The 21,483-nt window shown below is 35.4% G+C and overlaps 2 protein-coding genes across 3 annotated transcripts; both read right to left on the reverse strand.

The window, feature by feature from the left end:
* Positions 1-1,252: 1,252 nt before the first annotated feature.
* On the reverse strand, positions 1,253-14,150 carry ctdnep1b (CTD nuclear envelope phosphatase 1b). Of its 2 annotated transcripts, none has more exons than XM_051900482.1 (7): positions 13,520-14,150; positions 9,770-9,836; positions 9,447-9,565; positions 6,049-6,237; positions 5,908-5,926; positions 3,766-3,850; positions 1,253-2,464 (listed from the first exon to the last, which is right to left on the reverse strand). In XM_051900482.1, the coding sequence occupies exons 1-7, from the start codon at positions 13,631-13,633 to the stop codon at positions 2,404-2,406; spliced, it is 654 nt and encodes a 217-aa protein (XP_051756442.1). In that variant the 5' UTR covers positions 13,634-14,150; the 3' UTR covers positions 1,253-2,403. The 2 variants fall into 2 exon arrangements, with proteins under 2 accessions (XP_051756442.1, XP_051756441.1); XM_051900481.1 differs by having other exon boundaries at positions 5,815-5,926; positions 13,520-14,149.
* Positions 14,151-15,751: 1,601 nt separating this feature from the next.
* elp5 (elongator acetyltransferase complex subunit 5) lies at positions 15,752-21,335 on the reverse strand. Its single transcript, XM_051898523.1, has 8 exons — positions 20,988-21,335; positions 20,827-20,887; positions 20,657-20,737; positions 19,107-19,318; positions 18,838-19,013; positions 18,454-18,549; positions 18,271-18,371; positions 15,752-16,945 (listed from the first exon to the last, which is right to left on the reverse strand). Exons 1-8 carry the CDS (start codon positions 21,040-21,042, stop codon positions 16,837-16,839), a joined length of 891 nt encoding a protein of 296 aa, XP_051754483.1. The 5' UTR covers positions 21,043-21,335; the 3' UTR covers positions 15,752-16,836.
* Between the last annotated feature and the right edge of the window lie 148 nt (positions 21,336-21,483).

Below are 21,483 nucleotides of genomic sequence, written 5' to 3' on the forward strand. Positions count from 1 at the left end.
AATCAAAAACAATAATTATTTGAAAAAGAGATATTTCATGTAAATTGAAAAGTAATACGTTACTTTACTTGTTAATTGAAAAGTAATCTGATAACGTAACTCGCGTTACTTGTAATGCGTTAAACCCAACACTGTTTGTATGTGCGTGTGTGTGTGTGTGTGTGTGTGTATATATATATATATATATACAAACACTCACTCCTGGGCAAAAATAAATAAATTGGGCCAAACCCAAAATGGCTACACACTAAGCTTTTTAATTGTCTTAACCACAAATTACTGGTAAGGAAATTAACCAAATTTATGCAAATGCACTACTTAAAAAGCCACTGCTGTCTCAGAAAAACATCAAAAACAGAATGAAGTTTTTGGCAGAATATGAGAAGTTTGATTCAGAGTTGTGTGGAGTGATGAATCACAATGAAACACGAACTGCATGGTGATGCTCCAGAGCGGTGTCTTCGAAAATCTGGTGAGAAATCTAATAATAAATGCATCTCTACCACAGTGAAGCATGGAGGAAGATGTGTAATTGTGTGGGGAGCCTTTTTAGTTGCTGGTATTCATGAGCTACTTCACTGTGAAAAGCTATTTAATGCTTTGGAGCAGAATGGCTTGCTTCCAATAATTAAAAAAATATCTAAAGAGGATTGATCAGATGTTATTTTTCCAACAAGACAATACTCCTGTCTTGCCCAAATTGCAAAGACAACCAAGCAGTGGCTTGAGAACAAGTCCATCAGGCTCATGTTTTGGCCTGGTCAGAGTGAATATTTGGTCTCACATTAAACTCAAACAAACTGTGAGACATTTTTCAACTATTCATGAATTGTTTGAAGCCATTAACATTGAGTGGAACAACACTGACTCTTCTTCTTGTAAAAAGCTGTCTACAAGTTTACCCACATGGCTTAAACATTTAAAGAAAATAAAGGGGAAGCCTATTCCGTGCCAAGTTACTGTACAGTATTTGTGCAATTCCTGCTAATTTCCTGACCAGTGATTTGTGATTAAAATGGTTAAGACCATTAAAAGACCACTATATATTTTGCCATTTTTGGCTTGGCCCATTTTTTTGCCCAGGAGAGTGTATGTGTGTACACTATTTATATATACTTTATATATTAAAAAAAAAAAAAAAAAAAAAAAACATCTTTTTGTAGCAAAAGGTAGAAAACATTTGCTGCCTAATTGTAAAAATTTGCAGAAGGAACCATTAATAACACAGTAAAAGAAAACTGAACCCAGAGTATAAGATAGTGACACGTTTTTATTAGTAACGTGCACAGGTCTATGGACTTGTGTCCCAGGAAGCTGCCTTGAGACTTAACAAGTGTTGGATTGATGAGAATAGAACTGACATTATCTGACAGGTGCACAGAGAAACCAACAAGGCCTTGAGTAAAAAAAGGTGTCTGTTGCTCAGTCAGCTCTTCAATACAATGAAGTACAAGTTTTATAAATTCAAGTCTTGCCATTATTACATTTTCAGGAAAGAAAAAAAAAAAAAAATTGTAAAAAGGCGCCCAAGTGGTAAGATTTCATAATCAACCACATACATTCTGTAGAGAAGAATTAGAGCAGAAAGGCTTAAAATCTGTCGTTTAGCTTCTTCAAAGCTCATATTCTATTACATCCTCCCTGATAATCATGATAAATTCATTTACTGCCAAAAATAAAACAGGATGAGAATTGATCAGAAAAATAAAACTTAAGAATTTGCGGCAGAATATGGAGAGTATTATCTTCCACATTCTGAATTTGGACAGGTCTACCATACAGAAGTCGTTAAAACCCATGTTTTCCAAGACAGTACCTCAATAATAGCATATACAACTCTACAACAATAACCCTGAAATCTACTGGTCTGTGTCATCAATAGTTTATCCAGTGAACTCTATTAGATGTGCAGGGTGTCGGTGGCTTTTTTTTAGCCAGTCCGTTTAGCAGATCTCCGTTTGCACCACCTTTAGCAGTGAGGTATGACGTCCCAAGCTGGGATTGAAGACGCAAGTCATGAAAAGGTCTGTTTTATCTTGCCTCAGTATCCAGCCACTCCATATCTTCAAATAATTAAAAAGAAAAACAGCAGATGTCCTCATACACACATAGCACAAACATAACTCAGCATAGGTAGAACTGTAAGGCAGAGACTCCATTCTGAAGAAGGGAAAAAAAACCTAGGCAAAAAGCTTCCTGAAACATCCTAAAGTTTGCCTTTTCCATCCCCTTTGAGTTCAGGATTGACTCTCCTCCTGACAGACCTTATGTAAGGCTGTTTTTTTGGAAGGCGATGGAGTCAAGAGTCAGGGGAGAATGAACAGGCGGATGTCAGATTGGGAAGCAGTTGGACAAAACGAAACCAAAAAAGAATGGACTTGAAGAAAGCCCTCGGTCGGATGATCACCAGAGTCGATGCTGGTGGAGATTTCTACTCAGGACGGACCGTACATCTGCGGTGAACCTGAAGAGGGAACGCATATTGAAGGAGTTAGTAAGCAGCAATAAAGCACACCAGGAGTAGCTCATCTTGTTTACTCTTCACTTCCGTTCTCACACACATTACGTCATACGCTTTTTAAAATAGTAGTAAACACAATTCACACATGAACACAACAGTGCTATAATGGCGATTTTCCACTGCATGGTACGGCTCGGTACGGCTCGCTTTGGCACTTTACCACTGCATGGTACGGCTCGGTAGGACTCGTTTTGGCGCTGGTACGGCTCGCTTTGGCACTTTTTCACTGCATGGTACGGCTCGGTACGGCTCACTCTGGCGCTGGTACGGCTGGCTTTGACGATTTTCCACTGCATGGTATGGCTCGGTACGGCTCACTTTGACGCTGATACAGCTCGTTTGGCACTTTTCCACTGCATGGTACGGCTCTTTAGGACTCGTTTTGGCGCTGGTACGGCTCGCTTTGGCACTTTTTCACTGCATGGTATGGCTCGGTACGGCTCACTCTGGCGCTGGTACGGCTGGCTTTGACGCTTTTCCACTGCATGGTATGGCTCGGTACGGCTCATTCTGGCGCTGGTACGGCTGGCTTTGACGCTTTTCCACTGCATGGTATGGCTCGGTATGGCTCACTTTGGTGCTGATACAGCTCGTTTGGCACTTCTCCACTGTATGGTACGGCTCGGTATGGCTCGCTTGGGTGCTGATACAGCTTGTTTTGGTGCTTTTCCACTGCATGGTACTGCTCACATTGGTGCTGGTACAGCTCACTCTGGCGCTGGTACGGCTGGCTTTGGCACTGGTACGGCTTGCTTTGGTGCTTTTCCACTGCATGGTACGGCTCGTTATGGCTCGCTTTGGCGCTGGTACAGCTCGCTTTGGCACTTTTCCACTGCATGGTACGACTCACTTTGGCACTATTCCACTACATGGTACGGCTCGGTTTGGCTCGTAGCAATACTAAAATGGTACTAACTGCAGTGGAAAAGCAAGAGTCGTACCACGCAGTGGAAAAGCGAAGCAAGCCGTACTGATACTAAAATGTGATGTGTAAACACTGCAGATCACTGATTGGTCAGAGAGAATCGTCACTACAAGCTTCATTGGCAGTAGAGGCGGCGCAACTATAACGATCAGTTTATAATCCCACCCACTTTGAAGCGATACTAACTGCAGTGGAAAAGCAAACTGAGCCAAAGCAAGCCGAGCCGTGTCGTACCACGCAGTGGAAAAGCGCCATAAAAGTTTAAGTGAACAGCATACAAATTATTGTTTCATGTTTTAGTTACTTTTGAGATCCTTACCTTAATGCATCCAGCATGGGCAGCAGGTTAAGAAGTGCTGTGTCACTGGGGTCACTAAACCATGACTTTATAGGTATTGCATTATCTATGGGTCAGAAGAAAAAAAATGTAGAAAACAATTACACATTCAAACCAAACACGTTCTTCAGGAAAACAACGTTTTCTCAGTTGACTACTCTTATTAAAGGGGTAATTCAATTTATAAAAAAAAAGAAAAAAAAAAAAAAGGGCTTTCAAAGCAAACTTGGCTGCCTATGCGATAGAAAGGTGAAACAATTTTTGTCACAACAGTGTATTGTTCCTGGGTGCAAGAATGCTAAGAATAGGGTATATGTCGAATGTCGCATGACCAAACCGGAACCCTGGTCTCATCGAATCCGCTTATCAGAGAAAGTGTTAACAGCAGTATGAACTGACAGTGATATCTATGGACTTTTAAGGTAATCAGCTAACCTACCTAGTTCTTTTTTGTTGCCGCTTTATTCTATTTTAATATCTAAATGTTCATGAGAAGAAGAAAAATGAAAACATTTTTTAGAAATTAATCGCCATATGCTAGGGACATCGGTAATGCTCATCTTTGCTCGCTCCCTTGTTATCTTGAGTAAAACAGCTCATTATTTAACAGAGCACATGCAAAAGACCTGAACCGGAAGCGATGCGATCTGATTTACAGGATATGGAAGTTAAGTTGCGCATATACCTCATAAACGTTTAGCGGGAGTAAGTTATTTTCGGTTTCCAGTGAAGGATCCAGAGTGTTGTAGGCAGTGGCTAAAGGCTGCAAAGAATAGTAAATATAGAGAAAACACTGCAACGGAAAATCTGAAAAACCTCTGTTTGTAGTCAACATTTCAAACCAAATGACTATGAATACAGTGTTTTAGATGAAACAGTAGAGGAAAAAAACTGAAAGAAAGTGCCGTTTTGTCAGTTCATTTGGAAGAGGAGAAACAGGGAGCACCTTCTTCCAAATCTCCCGAAACAAAATGCCGTACAGGTAAGAAGGCTGCTGCCATAGTATTTTTTTTTTTACTATAATGCTGTTTAAAAAGTATATATAGTATGATATAATTTTCAGTGATACACCTACCCTTACAATAACTGTTTTGTTAATAACCCTCTGACTATCAGACTGTCTGTGGGAGGGGATACAAAAATGTGGAAGTACAATCTGTAGTTTTTATAAAAGTCCTGGAGCTGTCAAAAGGACATTTGCTGACAAATAAACAGGAATTCTCTGTCCAGGCAACAGAGAAAAAGTAAACATTGTTCATTTATATATACTACCGACATTGTACCAGTACAAAGCAGTTTGAAAATCAGCAAACTTACATTTTAATCTAAATCTATACATTTGTGACTAAATGTGTGGATTAATTTATCATTGCTTTGCCAATTTTCTGAGATGAAAGATTTCCCCACACAGATTCCGCAACAGGTTCAAGTTGGTCACATGGATTCGCAGCACTGACCAACAGAATTCTGCTTGGTTTGAAAGTGACTTCATACATTGCTACACTATGACAATGGACTTCTTTTGTCAGTAAAATGTGTATTATTCAAGACCAAGCTATTCATTTATTGATCAGGTCTTTCTAAACTGTTACCCTGAAATTATGTTCAAACTGATATTGACTGACTGCTGTTTTTCTATTTATACATTTAATTTGCATCCTAAAGTTCAGATATTCTTTTATACGCATGCATGATCAATTTCAACTTCTAAAATCAACTTTATAATTTACTTCCATAATGTGATGCGTTTCAAAGTAAAAAATTTATTATTATTATTATTTTTTTTTTTATAAATAGGGGAATTCATCAGAAATTGTTTGGATTCTAAAAGTTTTCTGTAAATCCTATTTTTTACTTATGGCATACATTACTGTGATGCTGAACATGCTAAACATGGTGAAATGGCCTAAAGTACACAACCACAGACATCATGCAGAGAGACCAGCTGGGCAACTGCTCGCACACAAGTTAATACTGCAAAGGAAGCAGCACAAACTACAGCGCGTTGTTGAAATCACGTTATAGTCTTACCTGGATGACTGCGATATGCCCCTGGCGAGTTGTCAAGAATGACTACACTTGATAAGTCATCATGTACAACGGACAGGTCTTTAATATAACTACCTGAATCCAGTGTACAGTGCTGCACAAGATAAAGAAACGGAAAGTATTGTTGAAATACATCCTTGACTAATTTCTGCCTTTTCCTTATTTCTCATAGGAAAGGTTTAAGAACAATGAAATGTACAGAGTTTGAGGGGTTACCTGTCTGTAGTATCTTCTTTTCAGGATTCCCTTGTTGTTATCCAGCTTATCAGCTACCGCAGAGCCATAGATCTCCATACTAGCAGTGAACACTACTAACTCATACCACTGACTGACCACCTCTAAGAAGAAGTCGACATGCGGCCTTTTATGTACAAAGAACCTGACTGGGTGTTTGTCTATTACCACCTGAAAAAAATGACAGCTTACATGAGAAAATTAATTGAGACATTTGGAGTTACTGAAATAACAGTGATTCATGATTAATTGAAAGGGTTTTATAAAATAACAACAACAATAATATTAATCAGGGCTGTAAAGTGCAACATACATGTCACATGTTATGAATAATTGGTCTGTGGGATGAATAAATTTACCACAGTGGCATGGGTGTGACAGTTTTGCATGTGTGTGAGACAGACCTGTTTGTTTGTATGACGTGTGTGTTTGTATTGTTGTGTGCAAACTTTTTTCCCCACTCATATGCGCTTCAGCTTTCATAGTGATGAAACGAGAGCCATTTCATGCACATCATGTTATGTAAATATATTCATGCAATGAAGTAGCTACTGCTTAGAGTTTATTGAAACACTATAGTGATAAAGAAACATGCATTAATGAGACACAGCACAGAACACATTAAGCGCAATAAGCTGCAAAAAAATAACTCAAAACGGGACTCGTGTGTTGACTCAAGCCTTGTTTTTTGACTTTCACCTAGCACCTCTGACTTACACCTCAGACATGTTCACAGTTCACACACCCACTGTTACTATTTTCTAAAATGTTATGGGGGTGTTTGGAGAGAAAAAAAAAAATCCTAAACCAACAGAAAGTATAGTATGTGTATGTATGTATGTATGTATGTATATTATATATATATATATATATATATATATATATATATATAGACACACAGACACAGACACACACAGACACACACAGACACACACAGAGTACTGTGCAAAAGTCTAAGGCCACGACCAGCTTTGTTGTTTTTGCAATGTTTTAATGACCATACATATTTATTTTTTGGTCTTTTTTTTATGATACAAACAGAAAATATGTACACAAAAAAAAAAAAAAAAAAAAAAAAACCGAAACAAAATCAGAACAAAATGGCTTCTCTAAGCAAAAATCAGTATTTAGTAGGGATGCACAGATATGATTTTTTGGGGCCGATACTGATACCGATTTTAACAAACAATTATTGGCCGATACGGATATCGACATTTGTCACTTCCTCTCTTATGTGAAATTTTGTCATCAAAATAGTATTTTGATCATGTTTTAAATAAGCAAAGTTCAAAAACACCTGCATTAAAATATACTAGCAGGTTTATTACTGCATCATCAAATAATTTTTAATGAACATGGATTGGATCCATTTAACATTCAGCAGGCCTACATAAAGACAACAGAACAAAGATACATATGAAATAAACAGTGCTTTTTAGGTAGGTTTAATAGTTTTGAGGTAAAGAAATAAATTATATACATATGAATCCTTTATTGTAACAGACTTTATTGTGATTAATCTTCTAATTTGTTTTTGTATACATTTTAATATTTTTTGTACGTTTAAATATGTAATAAGAGTCTCGCCTTTACTAAGGCGGGATTCTTATTTTGACGGGTTTTCTATATAGTTATAAGGGTAATGGGAGGACCCTTTACCCTTTATAGGACCCATTACCCTTACAGGGAGCTATAAGGGTAATGGAGAGCACGCAGTTCTTTAGAGTTATTTTGCAGATTTAAAGTTTGTCAGTTTATCAAGCAAGGTATAAGATCTGTATGTATTTGTTTACTGTTAGTTGTAATAAGCGTTTTGAGTAATTCGCTGTATGTGGATGATAATGCAATGGAGAGAGAGAGTTTAATGCGCCCTTCTTGTGCTCTGTATTGTTTAGCTTTTGTAATGATTTTTTTGGAGTGAAAACGGACGCAAATAAACTTAATAAAACATCAGTAAAGTTTTAGTCATCATTCGGATGGGGTCCGCTACACTTATGAAAGTTACAGAAGTTATTTAGTCAAGAATAGTGTGTAATCTTTTGTTATTTGATTAACATTAAAGCATAGACAGCAGCATTAGGATTACACAACAGACATTATAAAGCTCAGTGCCTTCACGCAGTTAATTAATAAACCATCGGTTTGTTATATCGGCCTTTTTCCTCCTACAGTCGATATGCCGATGGCTGTAAATTGAGCAAAAATCGGCTGATAAATATCGGCGGCCAATACATCGGTGCATCCCTAGTATTTAGTGTGACCTCCTGGACTTCTTCCATTGTCTCAAAGAAGAAAATCTGAGAAACTTCTCATCATATTTTAAAAGTTTTCTTGGCCTTCCAGTCCTTTTCCATCCCATTTAGGTTTAAGAGAGCCGGTTCCTGCTATTGCTCAAGTGTAAGGGGAGGTTACTAAATATATGCCACTTTAGCCTATAAAAGCTGTTTTTTTTCTGATTTTTTTTTTTTTTTTTTTTTTTTTTTATAATGCATACAAATTTCCTGTATTTTCTGGTTATATTCTGATAAAGAGACATAATTATATATGGTCATTATACCATAGCTAAAACAACATCTAACGGTGGCGGAAGACTTTTAAACAGTACTGTGTGTGTGTGTGTGTGTGTGTATATACACACACACACACACACACACACACACACACACACACACACACACACCACACCTAAACCACTAGTTATTGATTGGATTGATAACATAATTAGCACACATATATAGCATGCATCATGAACTGCACTATTTATGGTTGTTTTCAGAGACGGTAACAGAGATGGCGTTTTATACTTGTGCTATAATTGTGTGGCCTGTGCTACCAAAAAAAAAGTTAATGTACAGCCCTGATAATAACAGTTATTATTATTTAAATATCTAATATCAATATTTTATAAATTTAATAATTATATATTTTTTACTTTTATAATTTTAATGTATAAAACAATTCTTATTGTTGTTGTTAGTATTATTATTATTATTATATTTAAATATGTAATATCATATTTTAATATTTAAAATTATAGAATTTTATATTAATTTATTTTATTAATCTTAATAACTATTAGTTTTTTATTTGTATAATATATATATATATAAAAAATCATTATTATTATTATTTTCTAAGAGCAACAAAGAGCAGCTGCTAGCTGATGTAGGTCTGAGGACTCCATCGTGATGCGAATGGATCAATTTTAGAGCCAAGCATAACTAGAAAAACATAACCGCAAATAGAATATTCCATGACTTTCCCTGGTCTGGAATCACAATCTGTGATATTTCTAGGTTTTCAATGAGCACTGGAACCTCGGTCTATAGATTTATAGTGCAAATTTAATGTACTCCATAACAAAAAATATTTCATCTTACTTTGAGGATGAAGTCTGGCGGTGTACCAGGCCGTACTGTAGGTCTGAGGACTCCATCGTGATGCGAATGGATCAATGTCTCGTCAAGATCTAAAACTAGGATCTTTCGCTTCACTGTGTCTGAACATAAATACAAACACAAACTGACAGGTTAGTCAATGAAATCAGCAAATGAAAAAAAAAAAAAAAAAAAAAAACCCACAAACACAACACTGCAAATTCAGTTGTCTCAATGATAACTAACACTCAGATTGTGAATGTTAAATCTCACCGGCGGCTTTCTACTTCTACTTTTAACTTGAGGAGAAGAAAAGATATACTCACTGAGTCTGTTTCTGGAAATGGGTGACAATGGTAAAATGTCATATCGCACTGTTTGATACTGGATTATCTAGAACAGGAAGGAGACAAAACAGGAAACAGCCACCTCAGTACAGCACAGGGCATAAAAAGTGTACAATGCAGCAGAAGGCATTATGTGCACACCTTTTACAGTTTATTTAGCATACTATAATGGTTTTAATGTAACATTTACATTTTATTAATTCATAACTTTTCAGAACTTACTTATAAAGGACATTTAAACATCACATAGAAGCACAATAAAAAAAAAAGCTTGCCTATAACTGGTGAAGCAGGTGGAAATTTAGATGAGCCAGAATTTAAATTAAAAAAAATAAAATAATGTACAGTAAATCTATCTATCTACATAGTGCACATTATAAAAATAATAACAAAATAAACAGATAATAAATCATCATATTCATGAAATATAATCATAATCAATATCGGTTGATCATTAATATTTACTATAGAAATCTCATGCCTAATATGTTATTAATATGCCTCAGAAATTGACAATTTAGCTGCTGATTCCAGGGTTTTCGTGACCATGAGAACCCTAAATTAGGGCCATTGACAAATAAAGCTTCAAAAAAAGGTGTAAATTCATGAACAATGTGTTTAAACAAGTTTCAGTTGTTAAATAAAATTTTAGAGAGTTTAAATGTCAGGCGGTACAACCAAATAATTGTATGTTTTTACAATGTAGTTGTACCACCTGGCATGGAAAGTGTACCAACCTACCCATACTTGAAATTAGCAGTTTGTCGTTTCCACACCCGTAAGACCTTTGTTCATCTTTAGAACACAAATTAAGATATTTCTGATAAAATCCAATGGCTCAGTGAAGCCTCCATTGACAGCAAGATAATTAACACTTTCAATGCCCAGAAAGCTACTAAAGACATATTTAAAATAACAGTTCATGTGACTACAGTGGTTCAACCTTAATGTTATGAAGGGACAAGAATACTTTTTGTGCGCCAAATAAACAAAACAAAATAACAATTTTATTCAACAATATCAAGTGATGGGCGATTTCAAAACACTGCTTCATGAAGCTTCGAAGCTTTACAAATCTTTTGTTTCCAATCAGTGGTTCGGATGAAACTGCCAAAGTCACGTGATTTCAGTAAACGAGGCTTCGTCACATCATAAGTGTTTCGAAATTTCAATGGTTCACCACTGGGGGGCATGACTTTGGCACTTTGATACACGCTCTGAACCACTGAGTCGAAACAAAAGATTTGTTAAGCTTCGAAGCTTCATTTTGTTTTGTTTATTTGGCGCACAAAAAGTATTCTCGTCACTTCATAACATTAAGGTTGAACCACTGTAGTCACATGAACTGTTTTAAATATGTCTTTAGTAGCTTTCTGTGCATCTGGAAGTGTTAATTGTCTTGCTGGCAATGCAGGCCTCACTGAGCCATCGGATTTCATCAAAAATATCTTAATTTGTGTTCCGAAGATGATCTTACGGATGTAGAACGACATGAGGATGAGTAATAAATGACAAAATTTTCATTTTTGGGTGAACTAACCCTTTAAGGTCATCTGGATGATGCATTATCATGTTTACTGTTAATACCTTGTCAATTCAGTTTGCAGTAGTGCCACCCTGACATTTGAGAATATACAAATTGCTGGACAAAAGTTTTCAATTAGGCTCTCTCAACAGCTTTAAAACTACTGATATTTATAAAAATTTGTTTATATTAAAAGGTTTCAAACCTAAAATAATGCCATAGTATTTATTTTTTTATTATTAAAACACCATTTTAAATAGTTTTCTTAGTCTGTTCATTTGTTCGGACAGTTGCACCACATGACATTTTGGGGGTTTAAGATAACAAAACATAAAATAATATGCATTATTTAAATGTACTACAAAAATGAATTCAAACTAAATAGGTTTTATTGAATAAATGTGTCATGAATTTATCAAATATAATGCGCAAAAATATGCACGTCATGTCACTGACCCATTAATCAAAACGAACTTAAGAGGTGTCCTGGACTTGCCTTATTTCACAATCGGTCAATTAGCAGCTTACTCAAGTACACAACCTCCAGGAATTAAACCGAGCTCAAACTCAGATCACTTTCTCTTTAAGAGGTCCAAGACCCTCTGCTTCGGGTCCACCGCTCACCACAATGTGGATACTCTTCCTCTCTTTCTCCAAATCCCTCTCTTCTGAGCTATCTTTAGCTCTCCCAGCTGTCTAAAAGTGTCAGCAGAACTTAGGAGAGCACAGCTGAGTGAAACTGCCAGGGTGACTTTGAAAAGAGGGCTGTTTATTCCCAACTTGCATTAGGCCTCAATAAGGACTCATTCATAATGTCGGGTCAAGCTGAACCGACCCGATGACTGCATGACTGTAAAGCATGTTTAGAGAAGCGTCTGCAACTCCAGCACCCATATCAGAGTCCCAGACAAGTAATACTTTTATAATTGCATCTTAATGATCATCTTAAAGATTATTATACAACTGGCTTGCCAAAGCCTGTTGTGCACAGGGGGATTACAGTCTGTTCTCCTAGCCAAAGTGTTTACATACTCTGAGCTAAAGCATGTGACTCATTTATCAGCTAATTCTTAAAAACAATGACCTATTGGATATTCACATATTATTTTATTATTATATTATGTTATAAATTAATTAATATTTATAAATCCTCTATTTTTAAAAAATCATTTTTGTGCCAAGACATTTTACACTTACATTTCCATGATCATTTCTGCTTTAGGCTCACAGTAAAATATTAAATTATATATATATATATATATATATATATATATATATATAAAAATATATAAATATAAAAGAAATGTATATATATTATTATATATACACATACATTTTTAGTTGTAGTACTCATCTTAAACTTATTTTATTTCAAGTTAGTTATTTCAGTTTTTCCATCTAATATTTATATTTTATTTAAGCTTGGTTTAAATGAACAAAAATATTTTTATAGATTTAGTTAAAACAATGACAAAACTGGTTGTAAATAATTGATCTTATTTCAAATTTTTTTTGGTGCCAAGTCATATTTCACACTTATCTTACCCTGATTATTACTGCTTTAGACTCAAAGTAAAATGCCATATAATATAATATAATATAATATAATATATGTTTTCTTGTAACTAATAACTAATTTTGTTAGCAAGTCACACATCTCACCCTGATCATTACTGCTTTAGATGCATAGTAAAATGAAATATAATATAATAATACATTATATATATTTTAGAAAAAATAACTAATGTGGTGTCAAGTCTTATTTTACACTAATGGTACATGTTTGACTGTTTATTAACGCTTTAGGCACACAGTAAAGTGTCACATTTACAAATTTTAGGAGTTGACAAACCTGCTGTCATTAGTTTTGTAAATGTCAGTGTGTTTAATGGAAATCAGTGTAATACGTTATTCTTTCTAACCAGCAAATCGTTCTTCACAAGTTGTGCTATTACCAACTAATGGATACATGTCTCTCTAATGAATCACAGACCACTTGCACAGAATAAACATGATATAAAAAGCCACTGCCTACTTTATTAACATCAATGAGAATGAGAATGGATAACTAACCTAACATGTTATCAAAATATTAGTCGGTTTGACAACCCAGAGTGGTGTCCGCTTTCCCTTAGGGCACCTGCATGTGAGTTCAGTGGCAAGTCATACAACAAAAGTTGTCCAAACATGAAAATGACACTCACCGTTCGTATGTGCTTCCTGAGGATGTATAAAAAGAAGCTCCATAGTCTGGATGTCACGCCGAGGAAAGTGCGCACACCGAGCAGACATTGGCGCGTCTTTAGCATGTCAACCATAACACCAGAGTCTGTGAGGTGTGATTTACACCGCTGACAAGAGCAATACAACACACCTGTGGAAATAAGATCCTGCCAACCATTCACAACTTCACACTGGAGCGTCCGATGCACCTCACGCGTCTTGATATGATTCAAATAAACGTATGAAGGGTGCAAAAGTGCAGCGTTTACAAAAAGTGCGTGTGTAAAATATCACTTGGTGAATGTCTTTTATCTTTAGAGAGGTAGTTTCTCTGCCCAAATGCTCGTTGGCTAAGATGGTCAAACAAACTGGAGTGTCGAACAAATGTCTCCGTTCTGCCAAAAGCCAAGAGAAGTGCGACTGTCCATCTGCTGCAACATTAAAACCACTATGCGTATTTCGCCTCTTTTAGATAATCTTTGAAAAAGCGAAAAGAAAACGCGTACAATTCCTCACCGCTGAGAACAGTTTAAAGCCAATACGGTAGAGCAACACGGGCCGCCATCGCTTCCCTGACGTCACTTCCGCGAAGAGACATAAAGTTTGTGCTCACGTGGCCGCGGTGGTTTTCAAAAAGACTTTTGAGTTCTCATTCAGTGTTTACCAGTGAGAATTCAAACCGTAGGAAGCTTCCACAATTTTCTTGTCATTTAATTTCTTTTCACTGATGAAAGCGGTGAAGTAAAAAAAATATATATATATATTTTTGTGATATTAAATTATTAAAAAGAACAAAAATTATTAAAAAGAACAAACAAAAGATTTGGCGTAGTGATGGGATTTCGATTCATCCCAATGACTCGAATCTTTTGAATTCGCTCATTAAAAGATTCATTCAGTAGCCCTGAATGAAATCAAAATGTAAAATTCTTATTTTCATGGTATAGCCTATTGGAGTGCTTGTCATAAGTTATATATCCGTGCACATCATCATTTTTTTTTATTCATGTGCCTCATAATCTTTAATCAAAATAACTTCCCACTCCCTCTTGCAGCGACTTCTCTGATGAAACGTTTACTGGCACAAGCGAGATAATAACCTGTCACTCACATGAGATCGACCAATAGCAAACAACAACAATCCAAACATCCAATCAATTCACCATGAACAATATCAAGTCCCGCCCTACATTTTTTCTTGTTCGAGAAGCCGATTTATGCCGACTTGGAGCATGTATTGTTACGCCAGAAGTTGGTGACAAATGAGTGTCTTTTTCTGTATTATCAGTATTTTACTCACACAGTCAACTGATTCATATATTTCGCAGGCAAAAAAGGCCCATTGGATTGTTAGTGTAGCGATATGAATCACAACTTGTACAGAAATCATTTTTTAAAACAAGCAGCTTTCTGTTGCTCAGTGTGGCAAATTCGCATGGCCATTTGGAAAATTACCAAAATCTACATGGGGAACTTTTTCGACATCCCGATCATGTGGATTCCTATTAAAATGAAAGTTTTTATCCGCAAAAATCCGCACCACAAGCATAAACAACAAATAGATTTAGGGTGATGACTCGACTCATATGACTCGAATCTTTTGAATTCATTCACCAAAATGATTCATTCAGTGGCCCTTTCTGTTACATCATTACGCCACTAGTTTGCGACAAGTGAGTGTCTTTTTCTGTGTTATAAGCTATTTACTAAATGGATTAGTTAAAGATCATGATTCATCACTGAAATAAGTCTTATCCTTTTTTTTTTTAATCATTTTTTGTGTGTTGCGAGACTGCAGAAACCATGTCTAAGGACAAAGAACACTGCAACTTGCCACAAAAGTTGGCAAGAGAATTTAATAGCACTGGTCAACAAAGCTTAAGTCAGTGAAAACCCAAAATAAAATGTTTACAATTTGTTTGTGTATTTGAGTTTTAGTATTCTTTTTTATTTATAATGTATTGTAGTTTATTATGTCTGATCTCACATGGGACAAAGTTTGGGGAGCTTTGGTCAAGATTTCAACCAAGAGAAAAGTTGTCCTTCTATCTCCACATGTATAAAAACAGAACAAAACGAGCTTATATATAAACCAATAATAATCATAGTTGGGCAATTATGCTTAAAATATTTTCAAATCAGTGCTTGAATATAAGGGTCACTGATGAATAAGGTTTTTAAAAGTGTAAAAAAAAAACATAACGGAGATATAATTAATTCTGAAGTTTTATTAAGTGTTAACAATGAGATTATGTGGATTTTATAATCAATTAAAACTGCTTTTGTCATTTTTTTACAAGATGGACAAAATTTGTCACCAAAAAGCCATTCAGTTTAACCAAAATTTCGGTTTTACCGAATGACACTCTTGGTTATACCGAATGACGATATTTTCAAACAGTGCTAACAGACTGATATCTAGCTAGCTAGCTAACAAAAGGACAATCAAACATTTTATATTTAATACAAGTTTTTAAAATATTACAACATTTTCCGTTTTATAGCGGCTGTACCGAATGACCTGATGTTTCGGGACATGCGTATGAGCAAGTGAAAACATGAATTTTTCAAATAGTTAAGAGAGTTAGCTTTTGCTTCAGGACCATGTGGTCCTTTGCAGGTGTCTGAATGATGTCACATCCTGTCATATGATATTGACTGCATGACTTGATCCACAATGGTCCCTTTATATTGGTTACTCCGAATGACATCAATAAAATTCATTTTTCCAGACATTCTTTCTCATAACAAAGCAACTTCTACACATAATTTTAATACCATGTTGATATATGATGTTATAAAATCATGCCAGAATAAAATATATACCTTTTTATTACATTTTAAGATGTTTTAATCACAAATGAAATGGCTGTATTGGCCTTTTGACACTTCAAAATCTTTAAAATACATTTATATGTAGGAAAATATAATTAAAACCTTTTTGGATTCACAAAAGAGATCTAGTTGTACTACCTTACACTTTGGACGTCATATCTTTATTTTTTATTATTATTAAGGCCTTTGGACAAAAAAAAAAAAATGACCGGTCATGTCATTGACCCATGAGTGTGTTTTTTTTTTTTATCCACCAATACAAAAACTGCGTAACATTACTAAGAACTCTGGTTCATCAATTCATATCTGTCAAAACAACATTCTCAAGCGTAGTCTTGTTATAGCTGATAGACATGCTGCCTTAGACTATTTGACTCATAATAAAATAAAGAATCATAAATAAATAATTTATAAAGATGGATAGACATTCCCAGATTTAGGTCATGATGTAGGCTGTCTTCATTCACACATCAAGATCATCATCTGGATCCTCCTCGTCAAAGTCATCGCTGGCATCAGGCTCGTACACGATCCGTCCCGAGCCAGGAGTCGGCCTCAGAAGAGCTGATTTTCTGGAGGAAAAAAAAACAAAAAAAAACAGATTGCAGCATGAAAGACTGAACTTCTCAGACATCAAAACTGGGGTGCGTTTCCCATACAACGACATAACTCGCTGCTTCACTACCATAGTACGATGCATCGTTGAACTAGCTAGCCACGACTGTTTCCCAAAACCGTATTGTCGCAAACCTGTTGTTCAGCCACGTTGGTTAATAATGTCACACAGGTGGTGGAGTAATAACTTCTTTAATGAATCCATTTGAGATCGAATTTAGATTTTGTGCTATAAATTATGGACATGGCATCTGAGGACTAATTCTCGTTTTTCTCAGTTTTTTGCTTTATTTCCCGATTAAATAATAAGCTCGTTCTTATGTACCAGAGCACGTACGCACATGCGCACTCTTCAAAAACGGTGCTTAAAATCTCTGGACAAACTAAAATATATAAATGACATTTGTATATATTCGAAATAAAAGACATACATTGTACTTAATGTCAGCTTGCTTATTCTGCTCAAGATAAGGATTTATTAAGTCCACATGTCATAAAAACAAGAAACTATGCTTCTAAGCACAGCTCGAGAGCAGTCGTTCCAACCACACAAGTTTGTGATGCAGTTTGCAAATGTTTGTTTGAACTATGCTTTTGGGAAACACCAAATCGTTGAACTATGTTGATAACGACGGAAATTGCGATGTCAGTTGGCTAATAATGCTTTTGGGAAACGCACCCCTGATTAGGCAAAAAAATCTTATTTTTTAAAATAAATTCAGATCTTGGTAACGCTTTATTTTACAGTGTCTTTGTTACATATTTTACATGTACCTACTATAGTAATAACACTAAATTATGCAAAATTACATGCAACTAACCATAAACAAAACCATAATTTAACCCTACAGGACACCAGGTTTATTCTTGCCTATTTATTGGGAAAATCTTATTAAAGCCAAAATGATATTTAGCGTCCCATTCATTGACAACCATATAAACATTCACAGCACTGTAGATAGTGAGCTTGCAGACGATTCTGGAATTATGGTCAAATACAGGCTATTTTTGCTGTGTATAAAACATACAATACGCTTTAAATGATTATGCACTACTTTAACAACATGACAAAGTGATGTAGGTGTTGTGGAAAAAACTAAAGAATAGCAAGAATTGAGTTTGGCCCGCTCAACTCAAACTTGGATATCAAAATTATCCTTGAGCTTCCCAGTGGTAAATACGACTTGAGAGGGTGTTCATGTCCAATTTTTAACTAGGAAACTCCGATAGCACGTGAAGGCAGCATAAGATAACACTGTTTACATCAATAGAGGTCTCTTACTTCTCTTGGCTAAATACAAATGGCAGTGCCACTTTCTCCTTGGCTTTTCTCTCCTCCTCAGACAGGCGTAGATTGAAGGTCAAGTTTGATGTTGGATCAGCCTGCTCAGATCACAATGAAAGAAACAGTTACAACAAAAAACCTCCATCTAAAGTCATTGACAATCAAAGTGGCTTTGCTCACCCCCGCTACATCTTGCTCTTTCTGTACATGCCCAGGTTGACGGGGTTTGGCCCGCACAGAAAGGGTTGCATCCTCAGACACGCTGAAATACTCTTCCTATAAATTGATTAAACACATACTGATTACAGTTTAGTATGGAAGCTTGTTTCCGCCACTAACTCGCAAATCTGACTTTCAATGCAAATTTGACTTTAGAACTCGCAATTCTGACTTTAGAACTCGCAATTCTGACTTTATATCATATATCATATATTCATCAGAAAAAAGTCAGAATTGTGAGATAAAAAGTCACAATTACCTTTTTTATTTTTTTATTTCATGGCGGAAACAAGCTTCCATAGTTTAGAATCTTATGTTTATTCAGAGTAAAAATGCATGGCTTACCTCTTGCATAACTTTGCCCGACTTTGTGCGTCGTGTGGTCATAGCCATAGCATGATGTTCATAGTTTGCAGGTGCCAAAGAGATAACAGTACTGGCTAAGTGACTTACAATACCTACAACACCTTGCAGATGCAAGTCTGAATGCAGGACACCGATAATAGTTTTAATATCTCCTCCTAGTGGTCAGTGGAAAAAAAACAAACAAGAGCATTATTTCTTGAATTTGTCAATTAAAAGGCAACACAGTTTGTCAGTGTGACATGTTTCACCTTTTCTGAGCTCCTGAAGTCTTTGACAGATGACAACAGGGTCATGATGTCTTAAAACAAATGAGAGGGAGTCAATAACAAGTACTGATGCTTTGGCATGCTGCGTGTCTTTGATGAGCTTAGTTATGTGTTGAGAAGTGAGCTGATCGACGGTGAAAGAAGATTTACACATCCAGCCGAGGGGATCAGGGAAACCCTTATGAAAATGAAGCCTTTAAACAAACAAAACACATGATAAAGTATTTCAACATAATTCAAAATATTACACTTTTGCTGTTGTATATGCACACAAAATGTGTTAATAAAGAGTAGGGGAAAAACAATGGTAAATGAAATAATAAATAAATATCCTACATAGTTAGCAAAATATGGTAAAAAAAAAAAAAAAATAAATAAATAATGTAGCAAAATAACCAGGCTTATCAACTTAAAAATATAAATATTTTTGTCAAATGCTGTGTATATTATGGTATAAATTAATACATTTAATATGGCTAAAATTTATACTTTTGCTGTTTATGCACTTACACAGTTTATGTAAATAAACAGCAGGGAAAAACTATGGTAAATGCAATGAATTATACAGAACTAACAATATCGTACATAGGTAGCAAAATAAGGTATAAAAAAATATTATAGCAAAATAACCATACTTATCAACTTAAAGTTTATTTTTTGTCAAAGGCTGTGCATATTTTGTAACAAACTAATCAATCACTCGATACTATGGTTAATATTAATACTTTTGCTGTTGTTTATGCACTTACAAAATGTATGTTAATAAACAGCTGGGAAAAACAATCATAAATGCAAATAAAAAAATAAAAAAAATAAAAAAAAAGATACTAACAATATCGTACATAGCTACTGCAGCAAATATCCAGGCTTATTAACTTCATTTTCCATCAAAGGCTGTGCTTATTTTGGCACATATTAATCAGTCACTAGATAATATGGCTAATTTGAATAAAACAATATTTTTGCAGTTGTTTTTGCACGTATAACATTTATGTTAATAAACATCAGTGAAAAATACTGGTAAATGCAAATAATATAAAGTAACAATATTATGCATAGTTAATGTAACAAAATAACCACTAGACCTATAAACTTAAAACAAAAAATATATATGTGGCACAATTTTTGGCACATATTCTTTGGTCACTTGATACTTTGGCTATTATTAATAAAATATAATATTTCTGCTGTTGAACTGTGTTTATTTTGCATGAATTAAAATAAATAAATAAATATTTTAAGGTCATTTTCGTTTACTTTTGCACAATAAACTGTTTGGTGTGGTGTTATGTTACCACTTGTAAAATGTACAATCTTGAATCCTGAAGCAAAACCAGCTGAAAACCACTGCACTATGATATTTAGATTTCAAATTATGTGCATCCTAAATGACACAGTCAGTACAATTAAACTGTCATACATTTCTATGATGTTAAGTGCTTTTAGGTGTCACCATATGCATAGGAGCATGTCACAACTTCAAGTCACAAATCAAGAGTTTTTACTGTTATTATTATTATTATTTTGCTCACTTCTGCACACAGCTGCTGTCCAAGCCAGCACACACTTCTGTTTCACTCGCCTCAAATCCCAGCACATGTACGTCCTCGCCCCTTTAAAAAAGATTTTAACACAAATCAAACAATACCCAAAGCGTAACAACTTAATGGAAGTCAATTTAAAAAAAAAATGCAGAACTTGCCTTTTCAATGCTGCGTTAATAAAACACTTGAGGATTCCCCGACCGCTGCATTTGACAGTATCTGCAAACATATAATTACTACGGTTACTCAACGGTGTAAAAAGGTACAACCGGGATAAGAGTATTGATGAGACTCGTGTTAGTTCACGAAGTGATGTTACCTTGAATGAGTGTGAATCCTCCAGCCTCCGCTCCCTGTAGCACATCTAGCAACATGACTCAAACGCTCATTTAAACACTCAGCTAACAGCTAAACAAATCACTTTGTGCTTGGCAAGCTACTGGGTGGCTTATTACAACAGCACTATTAATAAAGCATTTTAAAAGCCTAAATAAATTTAAAAACGCCTGGTTATATAAGACCTATTGTAAAATTCACGATCAACACGAGTTTGATTACAACGAACACTCAATTTCCCAAAAGCACAGCGGTTAATCGAACAACGGTCTTCCTTCTGCATCGCTGTTTGCAAACTTGAGTAATGCATTAGCGCCACCTACTGTGCTGTAGGATGGACCGGTTTCATATTTATGGGGAAAAAAGATACTATGGAAGTCAATCAACTGTTTGGTTACCGAAATTCTTCAAAATACTCTCTTTTGTGTTCAGCAGAAGATAGAAATTCATACAGGTTTAGAACAACTTGAGGGTGAGTA

This window comes from Ctenopharyngodon idella, chromosome 7 (genome assembly GCF_019924925.1).
Source record: "Ctenopharyngodon idella isolate HZGC_01 chromosome 7, HZGC01, whole genome shotgun sequence".
NCBI lineage: Eukaryota > Metazoa > Chordata > Actinopteri > Cypriniformes > Xenocyprididae > Ctenopharyngodon > Ctenopharyngodon idella.